The sequence below is a fragment of the Bidens hawaiensis genome, unplaced genomic scaffold, assembly GCF_021521415.1.
Source record: "Bidens hawaiensis isolate Kalapana, Puna unplaced genomic scaffold, B.hawaiensis_p1.1 tig00022014_1, whole genome shotgun sequence".
In the NCBI taxonomy this organism is placed as follows: Eukaryota; Viridiplantae; Streptophyta; class Magnoliopsida; order Asterales; family Asteraceae; genus Bidens; species Bidens hawaiensis.
The window spans coordinates 168,812-191,115 of record NW_027493416.1 but is presented as its reverse complement, the minus strand read 5'-3'; the positions used below and the strand labels follow the sequence as shown (position 1 = coordinate 191,115).

The 22,304-nt window shown below is 37.1% G+C and overlaps 3 protein-coding genes across 4 annotated transcripts; 2 read left to right on the top strand and 1 right to left on the bottom strand.

Annotated features, from left to right (window-relative positions):
* The first annotated feature begins 12,996 nt into the window (after positions 1-12,996).
* On the top strand, positions 12,997-14,624 carry LOC143564532 (uncharacterized). 2 transcript variants are annotated; one of them, XM_077051783.1, is made up of 4 exons: positions 12,997-13,223; positions 13,299-13,377; positions 13,954-14,032; positions 14,377-14,624. In XM_077051783.1, exons 1-4 carry the CDS (start codon positions 13,038-13,040, stop codon positions 14,456-14,458), a joined length of 426 nt encoding a protein of 141 aa, XP_076907898.1. In that variant the 5' UTR covers positions 12,997-13,037; the 3' UTR covers positions 14,459-14,624. The 2 variants fall into 2 exon arrangements, with proteins under 2 accessions (XP_076907898.1, XP_076907897.1); XM_077051782.1 differs by having other exon boundaries at positions 13,293-13,377.
* Positions 14,625-15,638: 1,014 nt separating this feature from the next.
* LOC143564531 (uncharacterized) lies at positions 15,639-18,211 on the bottom strand. The gene is made up of 7 exons (XM_077051781.1): positions 18,044-18,211; positions 17,094-17,140; positions 16,960-17,011; positions 16,725-16,888; positions 16,534-16,647; positions 15,972-16,222; positions 15,639-15,709 (listed from the first exon to the last, which is right to left on the bottom strand). Exons 1-6 carry the CDS (start codon positions 18,090-18,092, stop codon positions 16,055-16,057), a joined length of 594 nt encoding a protein of 197 aa, XP_076907896.1. The 5' UTR covers positions 18,093-18,211; the 3' UTR covers positions 15,639-15,709; positions 15,972-16,054.
* Positions 18,212-19,678: 1,467 nt separating this feature from the next.
* LOC143564530 (tubulin beta-1 chain-like) lies at positions 19,679-21,740 on the top strand. The gene is made up of 3 exons (XM_077051780.1): positions 19,679-20,075; positions 20,701-20,970; positions 21,064-21,740. The coding sequence occupies exons 1-3, from the start codon at positions 19,679-19,681 to the stop codon at positions 21,738-21,740; spliced, it is 1,344 nt and encodes a 447-aa protein (XP_076907895.1).
* The last annotated feature ends 564 nt before the right edge of the window (positions 21,741-22,304 follow it).

Below are 22,304 nucleotides of genomic sequence, written 5' to 3'. Positions count from 1 at the left end.
TTATTTTTATTTATTTATTTATTTTATTATTTTTTTTGTTGTTTTGTGTTTTTGTCTTAATCTATTTTGCATGAAAACTCTTGTTTCTCACACCCATATTTGACCACCAACATTACCCTATATATACACCACCTTTCCTCTTCATTTCCCTTGCTACAACTCCAAAAAAAAAAAGCCTCTCTCAAACATCAAAGATTCAAGGTTATCTTCTTAAGTGTTCTTGAAGGTTTTTCGTCTTTCATCTTAATTAGTTTATGTAGCCTTATTAATACTTGTTTATGGTTGTGCAACATATATATAATATACACCCCTTGTTTACCTTTGGTAGTTACTTCTCCGATTCCGGTCGGTGAGGTTTCGGACCTCATAAGGCAAGGCTTCATGGAGGACTTCGTGTCCTTGATGTATATACATCTATATAACTTGTTCATACATATTAATCTTGCTTATTTTAGTTTGTTAGTCATGTTTACAAGTTCCATGGTTATGGGTTTTTAAGAGTCTATGCTACGGTTTAACCGTAAATAGCTCTAAACCGTAAACCGAACTTTGTTACTAGTTTTGTTAAATAATTGTTTAAACATACTTATTGTTAGATCTAAGTTTCTAAAATCATTTTTACAAATTCTATGGTTATGGGTTTGTAGAATCTTACCTCGGTCTTAACCCGAAACACGATCCGAACCGAAAACCGAACTTTTGTTTAAAGACTTTATTGTTAACTTTTGGTTGTAAAACTTAAAGTATTTTTTTTTATTTGTACATTATTATACAAGTTCTTTAGTGTTTGGACATGTGGAAACCAAACCGATTCTTACTCGCTTAAGATACACAAGTGTGTTTTTTTTTAGCCATCAAGACTTGTATATTTCTTTAAAAATAGTTACAAATTGATTTTTAAATATTTTCTTAAGTACTTGGAAATGTTGGATCCAACTTGATCTCATAACAAAGTTTGGACCGACAAAACCGAACACTCGCTTAACATGCATTGTTAGTTCTAAAACAATGGAACTACATACTTGGTTAAGTCTTATTAAATTTTATTGAGTTATCTCATAACATTCAATATTTTGGAAAGTTGACTTTGGGTTTGACCAATTATCAAGACCCGAACTGACAACCCAAACACTCGATATAAAAAAACCCGTTTTAGTATCTTTATTCCAAAGGGATTTTCATTCTTGCATTTTATCCACCTTATTACTTAACATAGGTTGAGTAAATATTAAGGTTAGATACTTTAACCCAGTTTCGAGCAAACTTACATTTTTAAAGGGTTATTATTATAAATTCTTAAATAGTTACATTTTAAAACCTTGAACTTTAATTATTTACATTTCTCAACATTTATTTTGTTTAAAGACCTTCAAGACAACCTTTCTAAATTCAAGACTTCTTTTCTTTTTAGACATTGTGCGTTAAACTCGTCGTTCCGACAAATCTCCAAATTATCATCTTTCAAGTTTACTAGTTGAAGCTGAGTACTTCATACCCCATTTTCCATCTTTTATTTTGGGGTTGACATTTCATACTTATTCAACAAAATGCTTTATATTCGAATCTTAAACCACAAACGTAGTTGTATACTTTACCTAAATAATTGCTCGATTTGGTGTTCTATGCTTATATGCCTATGTGTTTATCGCTTTTGGTTGGTGGAACTATAAAATCCTAGACTATTTGGCATCCCCTTATAGCAAGGTGTCGTTAACGTAATGTAATTAACGATAACTATAAAATCCTAGACTATTTGGCATCCCCTTATAGCTAGGTGTCGCTAATGTGTTTAGCGATATCTATTTATCTAAATTACCACTTTTATTTATCGTTTCGTATGCAAGTTTTGTGGCTCCTTTATTATATACTAATATGATTAAACTTATGAATTGCTCACCAACCTTCGTGTTGACAAACTTTATTTTATGAAATGTTGCAAGTTTGCATCTTGGTTGATTTATGATTGTGAAGAAAACGGCATCAAAGACCTTAGGATATTAGTAAAAATGAACAATATCAAATTTGCCATATTTTGTGATATCTTGTTTATGGTTATTTTATGGATAATTGTTATGTGACATTTTGATGTTGTGAAATGAATGAGTTTATTAAATACTGTCACTTTAATTAGTGTCATGTGCTTATGGACAATCGTTACACGTCGGCATGTTCCGCCGCCTTTGGTCGGGGTGTGACAAGATCCAATCTTAGAGATAAGTATCCAAACAAAAAAAGATAAACATAAATAGTTTAAACTTGCAATTCAAAATAGAGATAATAAAATAAACTTGAAACATTATCCATGCATGCTGCCTTAGGTCCTTCATCCCAAGTTGCATGGCGGGCTTTCTTCAACCGTCGGGTCGGGTTCTTGATCACCAACCGTCGGGTCGGGTTCTTGATCACCATCGGTATCATCCTCTCCCTCTTGAAAGGACTTGACGTCAAGTCAAAATCACCATCAACGTTAGGTAGAAAAGGAGCCAAATCAGCAACATTGAAGGTGGCGGAGACATTATAATGGCCTGGGAGGTCAATCTTGTAAGCATTGTCATTTATTCTCTTTAAGACCTTAAAAGGACCATCGGCACGGGCCTGTAACTTTCCAAAACGACCCATCGGGAATCGCTCACGACGTAAATGAATCCACACTAAGTCACCTTCTTTGAACACCACTTTCTTCCTGTGAACATTTGCCCGATTGCAATACCTCTCATTATGTTTAATAATTTGTTCCCGGACGAGCTTATGAACCTTTTGAATCTGTTTGGAATGTTCTTCTCCTTCCACACTAAACCTATCCGTAACAGGTAATGGTGCGAGATCTAGCGGTGTGAACGGGTTTCGGCCATACACAACAAAAAATGGGCTTTTTCCGGTGGTACTATGGTTTGAATGATTATAAGCAAACTCGGCCTGTGGTAAAACCAAATCCCACCATTTTGGTTTATCCCCAATGAGAGTACGTAAAAGATTACCCAGACTACGGTTGCTGACCTCCGATTTCCCATCGGTTTGCGGGTGGTGTGAACTACTAAATCGTAATTTTGATCCGAGGCGTCTCCATAACGTGCGCCAAAAATGGCTCACGAACTTCACATCCCGATCGGATGTGATGGTCTTAGGAATACCATGTAAACGCACGATTTCAGCAAAATATAAACGGGCCACTTGACTAGCATCAAAAGTTTTAGCACATGGAACAAAGTGTGCCATCTTAGAGAAACGATCAACAACCACCATAATAGAGTCTTTCGTTCTTGCTGTTCGAGGTAGTCCCAACACAAAATCTAAACTCACATCCTCCCATGGTGCATAAGGAACTGGCAGCGGCGTGTATAATCCAGCATTAGTGTGGTGAGTTTTAGCGATCCGACAAGTTCGACACATTTGAAGTAACCGCGAAACATCTTTCTCCATACGTGGCCAATAAAATCTTTCTTGAATAAGACCCAAAGTCTTGTCTCGTCCAAAATGACCCGTAAGTCCCCCCTGATGACTTTCCAAGGTAATCGCATCGCAAAGTGAGCAACAGGGAACACAAAGGCGATTTCTTTTAAAAAGAAATCCATCGTGTTTAATGAACTCGTGGTATGGACGTTTCGGTGCTGTTTCCCAGACCGTTTTAAACTCTGGATCATCACGATACAGTTGGCGAAACAAATCAAACCCACCAACCTGTAAGCGCATTGAATTAAGAAGTGCATGTCGACAAAACTTAGAGCATCGGCCACAGAATTTGCGGTGCCCGCTTTGTGGCGAATAACAAAAGAGAACTCCTGTAAAGTTTCAAACCATTTGGCGTGGCGTGAATTAAGCTTCAACTGGCCATTTATATATTTGAGAGCTTGATGGTCAGAATATAGTACGAATTCGGCCGGTAATAAGTAATGACGCCAGTACTCAAGACACCGAATAATAGCATAAAATTCTTTATCATAGGTACTATACTTACGGCGGCTGTCGTTAAGCTTCTCGCTAAAAAAAGCGATCGGGCGCCCGTTTTGGCTTAACACGCCCCCAATACCGACACCGGAGGCATCACATGCCACCTGAAAAACATCACTAAAATTTGGCAAAATTAGAACGGGTGCTTGTGTGACGAGGACTTTAAGCTCACTAAAAGCTTTCTGGGCGGCCGGTGACCAATGAAATTTGTTCCCTTTAATAGGCGCGACTACGGAGCCGAAGTTTTTTATAAACCAGCGATAGAAGGATGCTACACCATGGAAACTTCGGACATCCTGTAGAGATGTCGGTGTTGGCCAACTAGTAATGGCATCCACTTTAGCAGTATCCATGTGAATTCCCTGGTCTGAAACAATATAGCCCAAAAAGAGAACTTCACTTGTAAAAAATGACACTTAGATCTGTTGCCATACAATTTTTTGGTCTCGCAACACAGTGAATACTTGGCGGAGATGATCAAGATGTTGTTGTTGATCTATGCTAAAGACAAGTATAATATCAAAATAGACGACCAAAAAACGTCTGATAAAGTGTCTGAATATGTGGTTCATGAGCCGCATGAATATACTCAGAGCGTTAGAAAGCCCGAATGGCATGACCATCCACTCGTAGAGTCCGTCGCGTGTTTTGAATGCGGTTTTCCATTCATCCCCGGGGCGTAATCGGATTTGGTGTACCCACTACGCAGATCGATTTTTGAGAATACCGAGGCGCCATATAACTGATCCAACAAGTCTTCTAAACAGGGAATTGGAAAACGATATTTAATTGTAATTTTGTTCACGGACCTACTGTCAATACACATACGATACGTACCCCCATGTTTGGGCACAAGCAAAGCCAGAACGGCACAGGGACTGAGAGTTTCACGAATAAGGCCCTTACGCAAGAGCTCAGTTACTTGTCGGTGTAATTCTTCATACTCCTTTGGATTCATTCGGTATGCCGGTTTATTAGGTATGCTAGCGACAGGAACAAAATCAATACAATGTTGAATTTCCCGCGTGAGTGGCAAACCTGCGGGAATATCATCTGGAAAAATATCTGAGAATTCATCTAAGAGAGGTAATACCTGAGAGTGTGTTAAGGGCGCATGGGGATTCGGCTCGGTAACGACGAGCGCAAATAGGAATGGTGTAGCCATAATCCGAGAATACTCCAAAAATTCAGATTTATTTAACACCAAGGCTTTTGTGGTATCTTCTTTAGAGTCCAATGGTGCCAAAATTATGTTTATGCCATCTTTCTTGAAGTTGTAAGTATTCCGAAAACCATCGTGCCGAGTACGACGATCGTATTGCCATGGGCGACCAAGTAACATGTGACAAGCATCCATAGGAATTACCTCGCACCAAACCTCATCTTCATACTTGTTACCAATTGAAAATTTTACCAGGCACCTTTGATTAACCTTGACCATATTCCCCTTTTTTAACCAAATGAGTTGATACGGGTCGGGATGAGCTTCTGCTGGTAACCCTAGCTTTTCCACCATGCTAGTAGACACCATGTTTTCACAACTCCCGCCGTCAATGATGACCGTGCATATTTTACCCTTGGCAGTGCACTTGGTTCTAAATATATTGTTTCGTAGCCATGAAGTATCGTCACCCATTTTCATAGGTGCGGTGCTAAGGGCTCGTTGAATGATTAAGGCCTCCCCCCGATCTGGGTACACAATCTCATTTTCTTCCTGGCCTCCATCGTCTTCATTTTCGGTGTCATAAATTGGTTCGATGTCCTCTGTGAGAGTGGCAAGATGCTTAGTTGGGCAGTCTCGGGCTACATGGCCCAAGCCTTGGCATCTGTAACACCTCGATACTCGTGAACCCGAGGATCCCACGACGTTTGTGGCGCCATCGGATTTGATTGCTTGACCCGTCGGCCTAGTACTTGTTCCGGATGAGCGAGCCGGAATTGGAACACGGTGTGGGTTTGGTCGAGGTCTTGCCTTGAGTTGTTTTTCCACTTTAAGGGCTAACCGACATACGTCTTCAAAGGCCCAATATTGTTGAAGTTGTACAACATCGGCGATGTCGGATCGGAAGACTCCTAGGAACCAGGCTATAACCTGTTCATCTTCCTCCTCGACGGCGCAACGCATGCGCAACCCGTCAAATTCTACAATGAGTTCGGCGACACCCAATTGTTGTTGAGTTAAAAAGCATCTTGACGATAATTAAGGGGAAGAAACTTAGCTTGTAGTAGTTTCTTCATCTTAGACCATGATTGGACCCGTGATTTGCCTAACTGTGCTCGTTTCTTTCTGACTTGATCCCACCAAAGAGAAGCATATTTGCGTAGTTTAATTGCTACCACTTTAACCTTAAGATTGTCGGGAATATCCCGCAGGTCAAAGACTCTTTCTACCGTCCGTAACCAGTCAATAAACTCGTCCGGTTGTGATTGCCCTTCAAATTCTGGAATATCCACCTTTAGACCCAGACTCCTCAATGGATCTTCCGGTTGGGATTCCCGCACACGGCGGGGTAGTGGCCGAACAAAAGGATTCTCCTCTTCATCTTCACTATTGTCTCATACAGTGGCTTCAGAATCAGTTTCCTCGCGTCGATCCTCGTATAGTAATTCAAGTTCTTGTACTCGCCGTTGAAGGCGCTCGATTTCCTCGATGTCTCGTGGATCACGTGGTTGGCGGCCGGCGTGCTGCCTTCCACCACGATTGGCAGGTATCCGAAAAATCCCTCCACGGCCTGCCATCGTATCAAGCTCCGATACCACTTGATACGGATCGAGTAATCTCTTGAAGCCTAAAAGGGATGAACAAAGAAGAGAACACCAAAATAATAATCTTTAACCAAAAACTGACTTACGTTCTTTTCTCTAAAGGTTTTAAAGACCCAACCTTAAAGATAAGTATCCAAACAAAAAAAGATAAACACAAATAGTTTAAACTTGCAATTCAAAATAGAGATAATAAAATAAACTTGAAACATTATCCATGCATGCTACCTTACGTCCTTCATCCCAAGTTGCATGGCGGGCTTTCTTCAACCGTCGGGTCGGGTTCTTGATCACCAACTGTCGGGTCGGGTTCTTGATCACCATCGGTATCAATGGTGGTGGCTCTGGAGCAAGGGGTAGAGGCCCGAATGTGGCAGGTAACCGAAACCAGCCGTACAACCGGCAGCAGTAGGAGTGTTTGGCTGGTGAATAGAAAAGAGTAAAATTTTGAAAATCTGTTGACTGGTGTTTTGACTTTGGTTTGACTTAGATATATGCTACTTTGTGAGTTCGGATAGAAAAGAGCTTACTTTTACTATTTCTAAGGTGCAATCAGTTCTTTACTAATACATGAACCGGACTTCAATAAAGAACCTTTTTACGTAGAATTATAAAACTGTATTGAACAATAATGCATGGAAGATAATCACATGAAGTAGGAGGAAAAAAAGAAGAGACCATTAAATAACTCTTTTATACATCATATTTAAACAATGGTTAATTCTGTACTCGTAATCAGGTGTGGTCCTACACTTCAAAGAGGAGGGACGACCGCCCATCTTAAATTCTTTTGTGCTATTCGTACTGTTAAATCCCGCTATCGCTCCTTATGAAAAAAATTCACTGATCCGTCACTGCTCATTAGTTGTTATTATTATTATTATTATATAAACCATCCTTCTACAAACATATCTAATACATTCTTTTTTAAATTCCACCACTACTTACCTCAATCATCAACGGCCATATTTGTAAAAGCATACAAGTACTAATATTGCAACGGGTGAGATTTTTTTTCTTTTTGGAATCTAGTATTTGTGTTTTCCATGAAAGAATCTCACAGGAGTTTGGTTTGATTTTTTCTTGTAATAAAAATGAATCAAAGGAAAATAAATGTTTGTCCCCCACCGACAAACAGGAGTTGTATAATGTTAGACATTAGTTACCTGTATTTATATATAAAGGGTCCTGCCTATATTATTTGGTTAAAAAGAAAACATATGAATCAATTAGGATTACATATATAAGTTTTTTGGCACCTATAATTGCACCATGTCCTATGGTATAACTATATAGTCTATACCTGGTTTGATTTATATGTATAGGCTTTTTGGTACCTATAATGGCACCATGTCCAATGGTAACTATATAGTGTGAAAAAGATAATAAAAGGTTTTGACATGATAAATGCTAAGAAACAACCAAAGCACGACACATGTCATTGGAGGGTAAGGATTAATATTTTTTTAATCAAGTCACTAGAGCTGTTCTATCACATCATATGAGTCGTATGATGCAATTAGGATCGTATAATGTTAGATTATTAAGCCATCACACTAGAGTTTATCACATCATACTAGTCGTTTGACAAAGTGAAAAATGGTTATGCCTTCGTATGAATTTGTTGATGATTATATTAGTCATTTCATTTTTAGTTATACATATCATAATATCTATATAAATATATAGTATGCCACAACTCGTGTGACAAGTCCATAATATCTAAATAGTCACGACTCATATGACAGTCAATATGCGAGTAGTTTTTATATACCTTTCTAGCCATAATAGAAATGATATATGTTAAATCAGACATATCGGTGCCACAAAAGAAACATCCTGGCTTGATTGAAACTCGTGACCAGTTTTTTTTTTTTTTCTAAATATCTTTTTTGCTTTTAAACAAATGTCAATTTGAAGCTAGCACATTTGGTAAAGACATTTAACTCTTACATAGGTGAAACATTTGCTGTTAAAAAAGAAAAATGCTATTTTCTTTTTAAAAAATACGTGCTTTTCAAATTTGCATAAATTCATCTCCAAATTTTTTTAAAATATGTTAATCCGTTATATGTTGACGTTGACGCATTGTTTTTTTTTCCAGTTCTAGCTAGTGGTCGAATGGTACAGAAGAAAGATCAGTTATTCCATATGACCCATATTCAATTCTTGCCTTCAACATTTAGTTTTAGCGGCACTGGGTGATGATGGGAAGCTAGACGAATAGACGATGTTCACTGACTGAATCCTTAAAGTGAACGAGTTTTATCCCACCGCATTGCCGTGTCTTCGGGCGAGTGTTCACAAGCGTTAGCCTTATGTGAAAGTTTTTCCCGTATCGAAACACAAGTGTATCTCGATGTGATGAATTTAGCCTATTTAAAAAATTTGTTGGCCGTTAAAAAAAATGTTACAACGCGAGAACTCGATACCGACCTAATTCAAGTCTTACCGTTTTAGGTTTTTAGGTGCAGCTTGAAATTAACGCCCAATATTATACACATGCGTTACTGCCACTTCACGAGACCGTTTCTCTCTCTAGAAAATACACACAACATAATCAATTATTCATCTTCTTCGCATTCGAATCTTTCAAGCTGACGTCATCACCTCATTCTCCTTCAACGGCGGTTAACTCTACACCACAGGTCTATTCAACTCAATTCACCTTCTCATTCAGTCATTCTCTACATTATTATTATTATTATTATTATTATTATTATTATTATTATTTTGTAATTAATTGATCGATCGATTGATTGTTAAGTTATATTCTAACGCTTCGTATTATTATTCGCAATCGGATACCTAAATTTTGCATGTTATTGAGAAATGCGGTTCGAGTTTCATCTTAATTTCGGATTCAATTTCGAGTTGAAAACTGTGACTCGGTATAGCGTAAAAGTTCATTAGGTCTGAAAACGGCATGTTATTGGAAAATGTGCTTGGTTTAAATCGATCGAATAAGATGTATCGGTGACGAGGCAAGTCCGAGCTCGACTCGTTTTGACTTACGAGAGCCAGAGTCAGAGCTCGGCTCGTTTTGACTTACGAGAGCGAGGGTGAGAGCTTGAGGTCGGCTCGTTTGAGTAATGAGAGGTGGCTCGATTTGACTTACGAGAGCTCGTGCTCGAGGTCGGCTTGTTTTGACTTGCCAGAGCTCTAGCTTGAGGTCAGCTCGTTTTGACTTACGAGAGTGAGAGCTCCGTACGTTTTGGCTTAATAGAGCTCGAGGTCGGCTCGTTTTGACTTACAAGAACTCGAGCTAGGCTCATTTTGGCTTACGAGAACTTGAGCTCGAGTTCGGCTCGTTTTGACTTACCAGAGCTCGAGCTCGATCCCGACTCGTTTTGACTTACCAGAGCTCGAGGTTGGCTCGTTTGACTTATCAGAGATCGAGCTCGAGGTTGGCTCATTTTGACTTACTAGACAGCTCATTTTGACTTACCAGAGCTCAAGCTCGAGGTCGGCTCGTTTTGACTAACGAGAGCTTGAGCTTGAGGTCGGATCGTTTTGGCTTATGAGAGCTCGAGCTTGGCTCGGTTTGGCTTACAAGAGCTCAGCTTGGCTCGGTCTGCTCGTTTTGACTAACGAGAGCTCGAGCTCGAGCTTGGCTCGGTTTGGTTTATGAGAGCTCGAGCTTGAGGTTGAGCTAAGCTCGTGAGTTGTTTTTTCGAGTTCGGCTCAACTTGATTATTATTTATTAATTAATTATATACGTTTTTAAATATTTGTAAATATTTTGAGAAAAACTTTGAACGAGCCTTAGTTTGGCTCGAGCTCGTGTAGTGCCTTAGACAAGTCTAATTAAGCTCGGCTTGAGAGTGGCTGTGTGGTATGAATTAATGCATAAAAGTCCAAAAGAGGTCAAACTTATAGATACACAGGGCTAGCTATGGCTCGAGCCTAAACGAGCTTCCCATACAAGGCTCGAGCTCGAAAAAGCTCGGGTCGTTTCGAGCTTGTTATCGATCCCATATCGAGTAGCTCGCAAGCGGCTCGTTTGCACCCCAAGATGTATCATATGATTCGAGTTTCATCTTCGCAATTGCGCACCATTATAGCTCAAAAGTTTTAACAGATTTTCTTTGAGTTGACAATCATTTTGATTCAGTATATAAATTTTGGCTGATTTGATTTTGCTGTAGCATGACTGGTTTGGTAGAAAATTGTAATAATTTGAGGTTGGATTTAACGTATATTTAAGAAATTGTGGGGCCCAGTTGCTGAACGTACGAATGGTAATTATTAGGATTGTGATGGAGAGGGTGGTTCCATATTAGGTCAGCTGGAGCCATTCTGTATTTGAATGTGACACTGTGTCTGTTTGTTTACAAAATCAGAATATAATCACAAATTTGTTCTTTTATTGCATATTCATAGGCATGAAATATGCTAACAAGTATCACGTAAGCACTTTATTTTTGTTATTTATCAGATTTTTTTTCAAAAGTATTATACCTACCGTTTTTATTTATAGAGATTTCATATAAATGTATAACTGTCATATGTCTTAATCATACATTTTTTAATGATTAAAATATGAGATCTACCAATTTCAATTAATTTCATTGCAAACAATTCACAAGGTATGCTCTTTTTTATATTTTTTAAAATATTTTAAATTTGGCTTGTGGGATATATATATATATAGGGTTAGGTTAAAATAAAAACCCACTTGAGTTGTGAAAACTCTAGAAACACATTCTCAACCACATGTTTTTAATTAAAGATTAAATCTTGTGGTCCACAATTAAAGTTAATAAAAAATGTAAAAGTTTATTTACATTTTCTCTCTCTTGAAAACATATATAAAAATTACTAAAAAATGTAAAAAAATAGCAAAACATTGTTTTATGTTTTCGATGTTTTGTATTAAATGTAACAACATATATTACATGTAACAAAAAAAAATAAACTTGAAATTATTACATGTAACAAACCCTATATATATATATATATATATAATATATATATAGGAGAAGTATAGTTTGAAAACCCTCATGAGCTGAGAAAACCCGTGAAAACCCTATGTAACATCGTTTTTTTTTGTTACATGTAATATATGTTGTTACATTTAATACAAAACATAAAAAAATGTTTTGCTATTTTTTTACATTTTTTTAGTAATTTTTATATATGTTTTCAAGAGAGAGAAAATGTAAATAAACTTAATAAACTTTTACATTTTTTATTAACTTTAATTGTGGACCACAAGATTTAATCTTTAATTAAAAACATGCGGTTGAGAATGTGTTTCTAGAGTTTTCACAACTCAAGTGGGTTTTTATTCTAACCTAACTCATATATATATATACTAGGTGGGTGCCCGCGCGATGCGGAAAACACAACCTTGGTAATCACGTAGTAGATTTATGGACGTTATTGTTCTCTATGTAGATTAATAATTCTTATTTTAAACTCAATTTATTATTGAAGTACATGCCAAATTAGAACCAAGTCATTGGTAATGATTCAGTTTGGTTGGTTTCAATTTTCAATAGTCAGGTTTCAGATTACTAATGATTTGGCTCACAGTTTAATTTAAAACCCGACCACAAAACCTATAAATAAAATGTTATTTTTATAGCTTAAACAAACTATGGCAATACCATACTCAAATTGAAGAGAATAAAACACTCGTTTTTATGGTGCAATTTTTTTAAAAAAAATATTAACATACGAAAAAGTTAAGACCGTTTAAAAATCGTGAGGGGAGTTGGGTTAAAAGTGAAATTAAAAAGAGTAGATAGGTAAAAGATAAAGGTTAAATTTGTAACTTTTTTTTAAATTTACAAAAAGTTGATTAAAGTAGAGGGACTAAAGTTATAACTATCTTGGTAAAAACATAAAAGACGCATGATATTTGTGTTATAATGATCCTCATTAAAGTTGTACAATATGCTTAAACAATTATAAATCCCTTAAAATCCACCGTCTTAATTTGCCCTTCACTTCTATATATATATATATATATATGATATTTAGAAAGTTTCTTGGGCATGTGTGTGTGCGTGCTTGTGTGTATATATTGAATTTGATTAATATATGATAATTAGGAACTTCCTATAAGGCATGAAATTCTCCCTTCTATTTATTATCTGTGTTTTTTTTTATCGAGTACACGTTTTTTGTTATAATATGAAATATTAAAAGTAAAATGTGGGTTATTTGAAGACATTATGACCATTCGCGAATATAAACCGAACACATGATTGTTTTTGTGTATTTTTTTTGACTCAGGTAAACCGTCATATGAATAGTAATAACAATAAGCTTACAACAATGCATCTCATTGTGAACCGAATGTAGCGCTCTCTAAATCAATGGAGGTTTATGTGCCCCTTGAAAGTCAACTTACAACGGATGATCAAACGAATAGTCAAACCTATATGGTGGCAAGTGGAAGTGATTATTCTAAATGCAGTGAAAAAGATGTGGATATTGAGAAGGGGAAGCCAGGAAGTAATGAAGAAAGTGTTGGTAACTTGAAGAATGAAGAAGGGCACATGGTAAGTAAATAGTTTTAGAACATTTTGTTTATTAATTTTCTTTTTTTGGTCTATTGACTGTTATTGCAGAAACAGATTAGCTTTGAAATGGGAGGCAAATATATGCAGTTTCTGATGAATCATAGCCTCATCTTACCCAAGTTCTCTACTCGAGGTACTCACATTCTATTATATGTGTGTGTGTGTGTGCAGAGGTGTTAAATGCGCCGAGTAAGCGCATCGAACCTGAACACAACATGAACTTTAAAATAATGTCCGGCACATGAACATGACATGAGCGGATTGACACGGGCATGGCATGTTTGGCCCGATAATTTGTTTTATTAACTTTTTTTTTTGCCTATAAATACTTTAAAATTACAAGTTTACAACAAAAATAATGTATGATGTTTTTTATGCTCATTTCTCTTTTTTATATTTTTAATTTAACATAAAGTATCCAATTGGTTTTAGTTTTGACATAAAACAAATCTAAAAAAATAAGTATTGAATTAAACAGGTTAAATGGGCAACACACGGGTAAGTAAAACAAGACCTGTTTAGCTAAATGTGTTCACGGGTCAACTTGAAACTAACCAGGACCCGTTTAGATTAAACCCAAACCCATGAACTTCTTGTTAGGTTCATGTCATGTTTTTGTATCCTGTCAGCAATTCACACACGTGTGTGTGTGTGTGTGTGTACATGATTGATGAAGCAATTAAGGTTATTGACCAAATAAAACTTGCAGGTGAGGCTCCAAGAATGAGAAAATACAAGCGTACCGCCTCATTTAATTCAAGAAAAGTTGCTCTTATGTTTTCACTATTGTAAGTTCACAACCGATTTATGTTATCACTCTTTGAGGGTGCCAAGATAACGGGTTGGGTAATGGGTCAAAACGGCCCCCATAGTTAGTTCGGCCCGCAAACACCTTTTTCTCCATTAATAAAAGTTCATAGTAATAATTATGTTGCGTATGCTTACAAAAATTGATAATGTTATAAGAATAATCTAATTCTTTGAGTAAAACAAGTTACGAGGTTGTATGCGCTAGAAATACTTGTGCAACTTATAACCTGTTTGACCCATTCGACCCGCTTGAGATCAAACATAACTCATATCGACCAGTTAATGTCATAATGTGTTCATGTTCCTGTTTACTTCTTTCCAGGTCGAGTTTGGGAACGATAATACTCATATATCTGACACTGAGAGTTAGACAGATGGGTGATTCATCTACCGGTTCCGCATAATAAAATGGTAATAAACACCCTATTTTGTATTCCTTCACTTCGGGTGCTTCATATTTTGAGAGAATATTACTTTTGAGGGTTATTTTTGCATCCCCTAGGATTATGTTTGAATGTTTTGAAGCGTACTCTGATGTCAGTTGTATATATAACTTGAGATTAGTCTCACTTAAAAAAAGTTTATCTTCACTCGTTTTTAGGTCATTTATTTCATATATTTGTCTAGAAGATTATAACCAGTAATGATTGTAAGTATACAACTGAACCGAAAGATAAAACTATAAAATAATAAAACATTGAAGTGTAAAAAGGTTTTACCATGGTTACTTTTTGTTTTAAACTTGAACTACTTATAATCTTTTCTCCAGTCTTAAAGATCCAATATAGTCAGTGTTCCAAAAATCTCGACTAGGCACCAATTAATCCTCGATTAATCGCTAGTCCCTACTTTACTGATTAATTTTGGGCTAGTCGGCCAATTAATCGGTCAACGGTCAAATCCGGCCAAAATCGGTGGTTTCCGGCGAGTTTTCGACCAAAATCAGTGGTTTCAGGCGAGATTTTAGCAAAAACCAGTGTTATCTAGCGAGATTCCAGCCAATTTCCGGGCAAAATATGTTTTGTATGCATAAAACTGAAAATTACATATAAAAATGTGTGCGTGTATATATAAAGCTGAAAAATATACATTAAAGTCCGATCCAATTAATCCCGATAAATCACTAGTCCCCATCCCACCGCCCGACCAGCGACTAGCGATTTTTACAGCACTGATTATAGTAGGTTTGGATCACACCAAACCGCAAGCTATGTATGATTTGGTTCTTGGTTCATCGAGCAGATACATAAAATTATAAATTACAAACAAGCAAACTTACCTAGTGATATCCCGCTCGTGAGATGAGGACAAAACCTACTCTATCCCATGAGATAGAGATACCGCTTTTGACAATGAGATAGAGATACCGCTTTTGACAACCCCCGACAAATATAAATTACCATAATCTAGAACATCTAACAAATTTCGGTACAAATGTATACGAACACCACTCGAAAACTTTGGTCTTACGACGGTTTATATCTTAACTGCTAAAAAAAATTACCATAATCTAAAACATCTAGCAAATTACAGTACAAATGTATACGAACACCAGTCGAACACTTTGATGCTCCAACGGTTTGTATCTTAACTACTAAAAAGAAGCCGAACCTGAAGCTAATTTGAGAAAGCATTCCTTCTAATTGTTTCTGAACCTACAACATGCAAATATCAACAAACCATTAGAATGCAATTCCTTTTCTAATAATCCGATATGGCAATTTGTTTGGATTGTAATAGAATTGTTGTTGCAAACATAATTGTTATCTATAAAAAGGTAAAACCAAAACTGTTTGTAGATCGACCCATATTAGAAATAACCCGTTTCAACCCAAATCTGCTTTGACCCGTTACAATTCATCTAACTTGCCACCTCTACTTTTAATCAAGTTATTAGAACCTGAATAAGATTCATACCAAGTTGGCTTTCTTCTAAATCAGAAGCCATGAAAAACCGTCACATAGATTTAGTCGTTTTTATATGTTTGGAGATATAAAGACTATACGTAGTCTTCTTCAGTTGGTAGCTGCTTAGCAAGGGAAACTAGAAAACGGGTTAATAACTTTTTGGCTTTTAATAGTTTTTTGTCTGTTTTTCCTTCGTTCTCTGCTGATGTGGCATTACGATCTTGAAGTGTGCAACAAGTCCGGACGAGTTTACGTAACTCCTGAAAAAGAATAAAGTGTGATATAAGAAATAACAGTTCAAAGCGTGTAATACTTAGTACCGTTCAAAATGAATAACTTCAAGTACAATTCAAAATGGGAGACTTTTACCCTGCATATAACCTTATTCTTCACTTTTTTAAAATCTTTAAAATTTTTGATGTATTAAATATCCTTAATATATTATTAAGAATAAAGGGTGGCGGATAATGTAAGCAGAGGCCAACCATATTCAACTTTTTTCACTGTGTTAAATAACTAGTATAGCATCAGTGTTATAATATGCAATTCAGATAAATGGAAAAGAACTTACTTGGCGATCAAAGTCAACCGTACTAAGAGAGTAAATCTCATTAGTGATATCTACATCTTTGTTAACCAGACCATCAAACCATTTGGTTGCTATATCATGGTGATCACCAAACTCCTGTTACAAAATGTAAACCGAATTTAATAAGAACATAAATGACAATAACAATTCAGTTGCTCTTAAGACTATTATACCTCATCTTCATCCTCATAATCAAATTCTTCTTCTTCTTCACTCGTGGCTCCAAGATCCGGTTTAACTGAAACAGATAGCTTCTGAAACGTCTTCTGATCGCCGTCTTTTGTTGCTCTTATCAATCCATCCATTAATTCAGGATCCACATCACGTAATAGTCTTCCTATACAAAAATTTAATAACTAAAATAGAAATTAAATTCAACAATTTAAGAGCCTGCAATGAACTACATACCTATATAACTGAATTGCCTTCTCTTTCCCTCACGGACATCACGGCCTAATCTCTGTAATAAGATTAGAACACTATGATATGATTATGACAAACCATAAATTAAACTTTTATACAATTCTGTAACTGAGGCTCACCTTCACCAACATGAGAGCATCAAACACCTCTTGTTCAAGCGAAGCCACTCTAGACATAAACAAGCAAGCTTTATTACTTTCCAGCTGGGGTGTAAACGAGCCAAGCCGAACCCAAGCTCAACTAGGCTCAAGCTCGACTCGTTTTGAGCACTTTTTTCTAAAGCTCGAGCTTGGCTCGTTTATTATTTATTAATAATTAATATATATACACATTTAATTATTTTTATAAATTTTGTGAAAAACCTTAAACAAGCCTAAGCTCGGCTCGAGCTCGTGTAGTGCCTTAAACAAGCCAAAACTCGGCTGTGGAGCGTGAAATTAATAAATAGAAGTCCAAAAGAGGTCGAACTTAAAAATGCGCGAGGCTTGTTAAGGCTCAACAAGCCTAAACAAGCTTCGCATACAAGGCTAGAGCTCTAGCTCGATAAAATGATAACTAAACAAGCTTTATTTTGGGCTCGAGCCGTTTCGAGTTTTTATATCGATCTGGAGTAGCTTGCGAGAGGCTCGGCTCGCATACGAATATTTAGTTACTTATATATATATATATATAACATATTAAATGAAAATTTGATAAATAGTAGCCTCGTTTAGGCTCACAAGACGGCTTGATCTCGGGCTCTAGTATTAAACAAGCTTATTTTTAAGCTTGGATCAATTTGAAGAGCCGATATCGAGCAGCTGATCAGCTAAGTTGAAGAACAGTTCATGTGACAAAAGTATAACCTATAACCATACTGTGTTCTCATTTTATAAAAATTCGGGAGCTAATGAAACTAGTTGAGTAAAATTGAACTGTCTCAATAGCTCGGTCAAATTGTGAGTTGACTTAATAATAATAAGATCTATTACATTACATTACACTCAAATCCTAAACCTAGCAGTCCTAATTCAACATTGCAGGCTAAATTAACTCGTCAGAACAATTGAATTCAAAATCATTTACATACAATTGAGAATACGTTTAATTTGAACATCATTGAAGTCAGCAAGCTCCATTCCCCAACGAACACCACGCCGAGCTTCTCGTTACGGCTCTTCCGTTCTCCGTCAATTAATTCCGATTCGTTATCACTCTGACTGAGTTCCGCCGGCCGGAGACCGTGAGGTTGAATATTATTATTCCGGTGGAGATGAGTTGCAGGAGTTGTGGTTGTTGAAAACAGATGACGGAGTGTGAAACTGCTAGTGAATATATGTGTTAATGGTGAGTGGAAGACGTAGGTTGTTAATCGTCGGAGAGGTGATGTGGATGCTGGTGAGAGGATTAATGGCCGGAGTAATTGAGCCATTTTTTTGCAGGTGGTGGTTGTTGCTAAGTGCTTGCGGAGAGTCAACAGAGGAAGAGGATTGTGGACATTGTGGACCTGTGGTGGATTACTACTAAAGCCCAACTAAGCCCATAAGTTGGCCCAACTTATGTCTTTTTTGTTAGAGGCGCACAAACAGACTATTTTGTAGGAACCGGAACCGCATAGGAACCAGTTCCGGGTTTGGTCAGCTAAAGTCAAATATGGGTCGCTGGTTAGGGGCATAGTCGGATATCTGATCGAGTTTTCGGGCTTTTTTTGGGTTTCAGGTAGGTCGGGTTGGTTTTGACCCAGTAAAGGTGGGATCGGTTGTATAGGTAAGGGGAGAAATCCAATACCAGGTCGTACCCGCGGGTCAGGTAGGGGTACGAACAAGTTCCAAGTTCGGTTTTGACCGGGTAAAGGTGGATCCGGGGGAGAAACCCAGTACCAAGTAATACCTGCGGGTCCGAACTGGGTATTTTGTGCACCTCTAGTTGAATCCAATTTGAATGGGTTGGTTTCCGTCGATTTTGGGCTTAAACCATACCAAAAATCAAATTCCATTTTTTGTGTTTTTGAAGGTTGTTTTGGTTTGGGTTTGGGTTTGTTTCGGTTTCATTTTTGCCATTTAAGTTTGAAATTATTGGGCAAAAACGAAAGTTTGTACAAAGTAGTGAATTTGGGTCTGAATATTTTTGGCTATTCTGCATTTTGCCTAAATTATTTAAACGACACTTTTTATTAAATTCTTATAAATTGCATAAAAGTTAAAAAGTAATTTGAATGAAGTTTCAGTTCAGTTGATTATGATAGTTTCAGTTTTTATTACATGTAAAACCAAAAAGGGGTTTTACATCATCATCATACTCAGTAAATCCTACCAATAACAAAACATAGCATGAGAATGGAAAAATGTAGACGATCTTCCCTCTATCCCGTAGGAATAGAGAGACTGCTATCGGTGAGAAACCCGACTCAATAGTAATTTTACATCAAACCTTAGACATAAGACACATAACACTTAACCATCGATTGATTAATACATGTACCCTTATATTTCGGTTATCAACTTAATAATGCATGAAAGGGTTGTTGCAAAAGTAGAAAATCAAACCTTCAAATTTTTTGTTTCCATTTTATTACCAAAACAAACGCAAACCAACCACCAAAAATAGAAAGCATTTAAAAACAAACCTCCACCATAAACCTCCTATACCAACGGCTAGCCTTCAACACTCCCTTCAAATAACACACACACACACACCCTCTTCATCTCCATCACAACCCCCAAAAATGAGAGAAATCCTAAACATTCAAGGCGGCCAATGCGGCAACCAAATCGGTGCCAAGTTCTGGGAAGTCATTTGTGACGAACATGGTATCGATCCCACCGGACAATACAAAGGCACCACGGGAGATTATCAACATGAACGTATTAATGTTTATTATAACGAGGCTTCGGGTGGGCGATATGTCCCCCGAGCTGTTCTTATGGATTTGGAACCGGGGACTATGGATAGTATTAGGTCCGGTCCATATGGGCAGATTTTTCGTCCGGATAATTTTGTGTTTGGGCAGTCGGGTGCGGGGAATAATTGGGCGAAAGGGCATTATACGGAAGGCGCGGAGTTGATTGATTCGGTTCTGGATGTTGTGAGGAAAGAAGCTGAGAATTGTGATGCTTTACAAGGTATATTATTACCTGTATTATTCTATGTGCATGCATGTTGGTGTGACATTCGGATAGTATTCGAGTCTAACATAAAAATTATGGGTTTAGGTTTAGTCTAAACGATTTATCAGTTTAGCTAAACGGGGCGTGATGTGTTAGTCAGTTTATTTTTTAAAAAATATTTTATGGCATAAGTTTAATTAATTGGGTATTTTATGCCAATCTCAACAAATTAAACATAAACGAGAAAAGAGTTTTGTTGATTAAACATGATTATTTTTATATATTTTGTATTATTTTTAGTTGTGTATTTGAAATTTTAGAATATCAATATGCAAAATAAAATAAAGTTTTGGGTAAAAAAGGTTGTTTTGTGTCAACCCACTGAAAAATCGTGTCATTTTCGAGTCCATGTCTGACACGATTTCCAGGTTCGTGTTGTTTTTTCTAATTTCATTTCTAACATGATTTTTAAGTCCGAGCCATGTTCGGTTTGTGTCTTGTTTGACCGGCAGAATCACAAACATGCTTTTGTAACACTCTTTATAATATATGTATGAGTATAGGAATAAAATTATATGTTTAAGACCATAATTTGGTCTATAGCATCTATTGAACCAACCGATATGTAGTAACGCGACAGGTTTTCAAGTATGTCACTCGCTTGGAGGTGGCACTGGGTCGGGTATGGGAACACTATTGATTTCAAAGATACGAGAAGAATTCCCTGACAGGATGATGCTCACATTCTCGGTTTTCCCTTCACCTAAGGTCTCTGATACAGTCGTTGAACCCTATAACGCGACGCTCTCAGTGCACCAACTGGTCGAGAATGCCGATGAATGCATGGTCCTCGATAATGAGGCACTTTACGACATTTGTTATAGGACTTTGAAGCTCACCACTCCAAGTTGTAAGTATACGTTACAATACTACCTACTTAAGTATGGCTTATTGAATGTAAATGTTTGAAACTAACCGATCATTCGACTGGCTTGCATTGCAGTTGGTGATTTGAATCATTTGATCTCGGTGACCATGAGTGGTGTCACATGTAGCTTGAGGTTTCCCGGACAGCTGAACTCTGACCTACGAAAGCTAGCAGTTAACCTGATCCCATTCCCACGTCTCCATTTCTTTATGGTGGGATTCGCACCTCTAACCTCTCGTGGGTCCCAGCAATACATCACTCTTAGCGTCCCAGAGCTGACTCAGCAAATGTGGGACGCTAAGAACATGATGTGTGCTGCTGACCCTAGACATGGTCGATACCTCACAGCCTCGGCCATGTTCAGAGGTAAAATGAGCACTAAAGAGGTTGACGAACAAATGATCAATGTTCAAAACAAGAACTCGTCGTACTTTGTCGAGTGGATTCCAAATAACGTTAAATCAAGTGTTTGTGACATCCCTCCAATTGGACTTAAAATGTCTTCAACGTTTGTTGGAAACTCGACCTCCATTCAAGAAATGTTTAAACGTGTGAGTGAACAGTTTACAACCATGTTTAGACGAAAGGCGTTTTTGCATTGGTACACGGGTGAAGGGATGGATGAGATGGAGTTCACTGAGGCGGAAAGTAATATGAATGATTTGGTGGCGGAGTACCAGCAATACCAAGATGCTACCGCTGAGGATGGCCATGATGGAGAAGACGAGGGTGAAGAAGAGGAAGAAGAGTGATCGGTAATTTCATCCGAGTTATACTAGCTATTGATCAAGATCAAGAGTTGGTTTTGATCCATCCTATGTTTGATTTATACAAGGGAAATATTTATGTTTGTTTTTGGACTTAAATGTACTTTGATTCATATTATAATGAAACCATTTGAATAAGCAACTCCACATGGTAACTATTCGGTTTTTGCGGTTTGACTGTTTAATGGTTCAGTCCAGTTTGGAACTTGGAATCAACCGTTTAACCTTTCGTATTTACATAACATATTTTTCACTTTTGGAATATGTAATTATGTATACGTATTATAGTCATGAATCATCTATAGCGTTTTCGAAAACTTTCCTTACAAACAAATGACTTTTATAAATAATAAATAAACAAAAATATATTCAAACCGCCAACACCGAAACTGTTAAATCACCAAACATGTAAAACCGGCTGCTTTCGTTTATTTTCATAAAACTGTAGTTGGAAGTTCAACCTATAATCTTCATGAAAAATGGCGGAACCGGAGGGATTAGAAAGCTAACATATGCAAACAGACAATTACATATGATTCTAACCTCAAA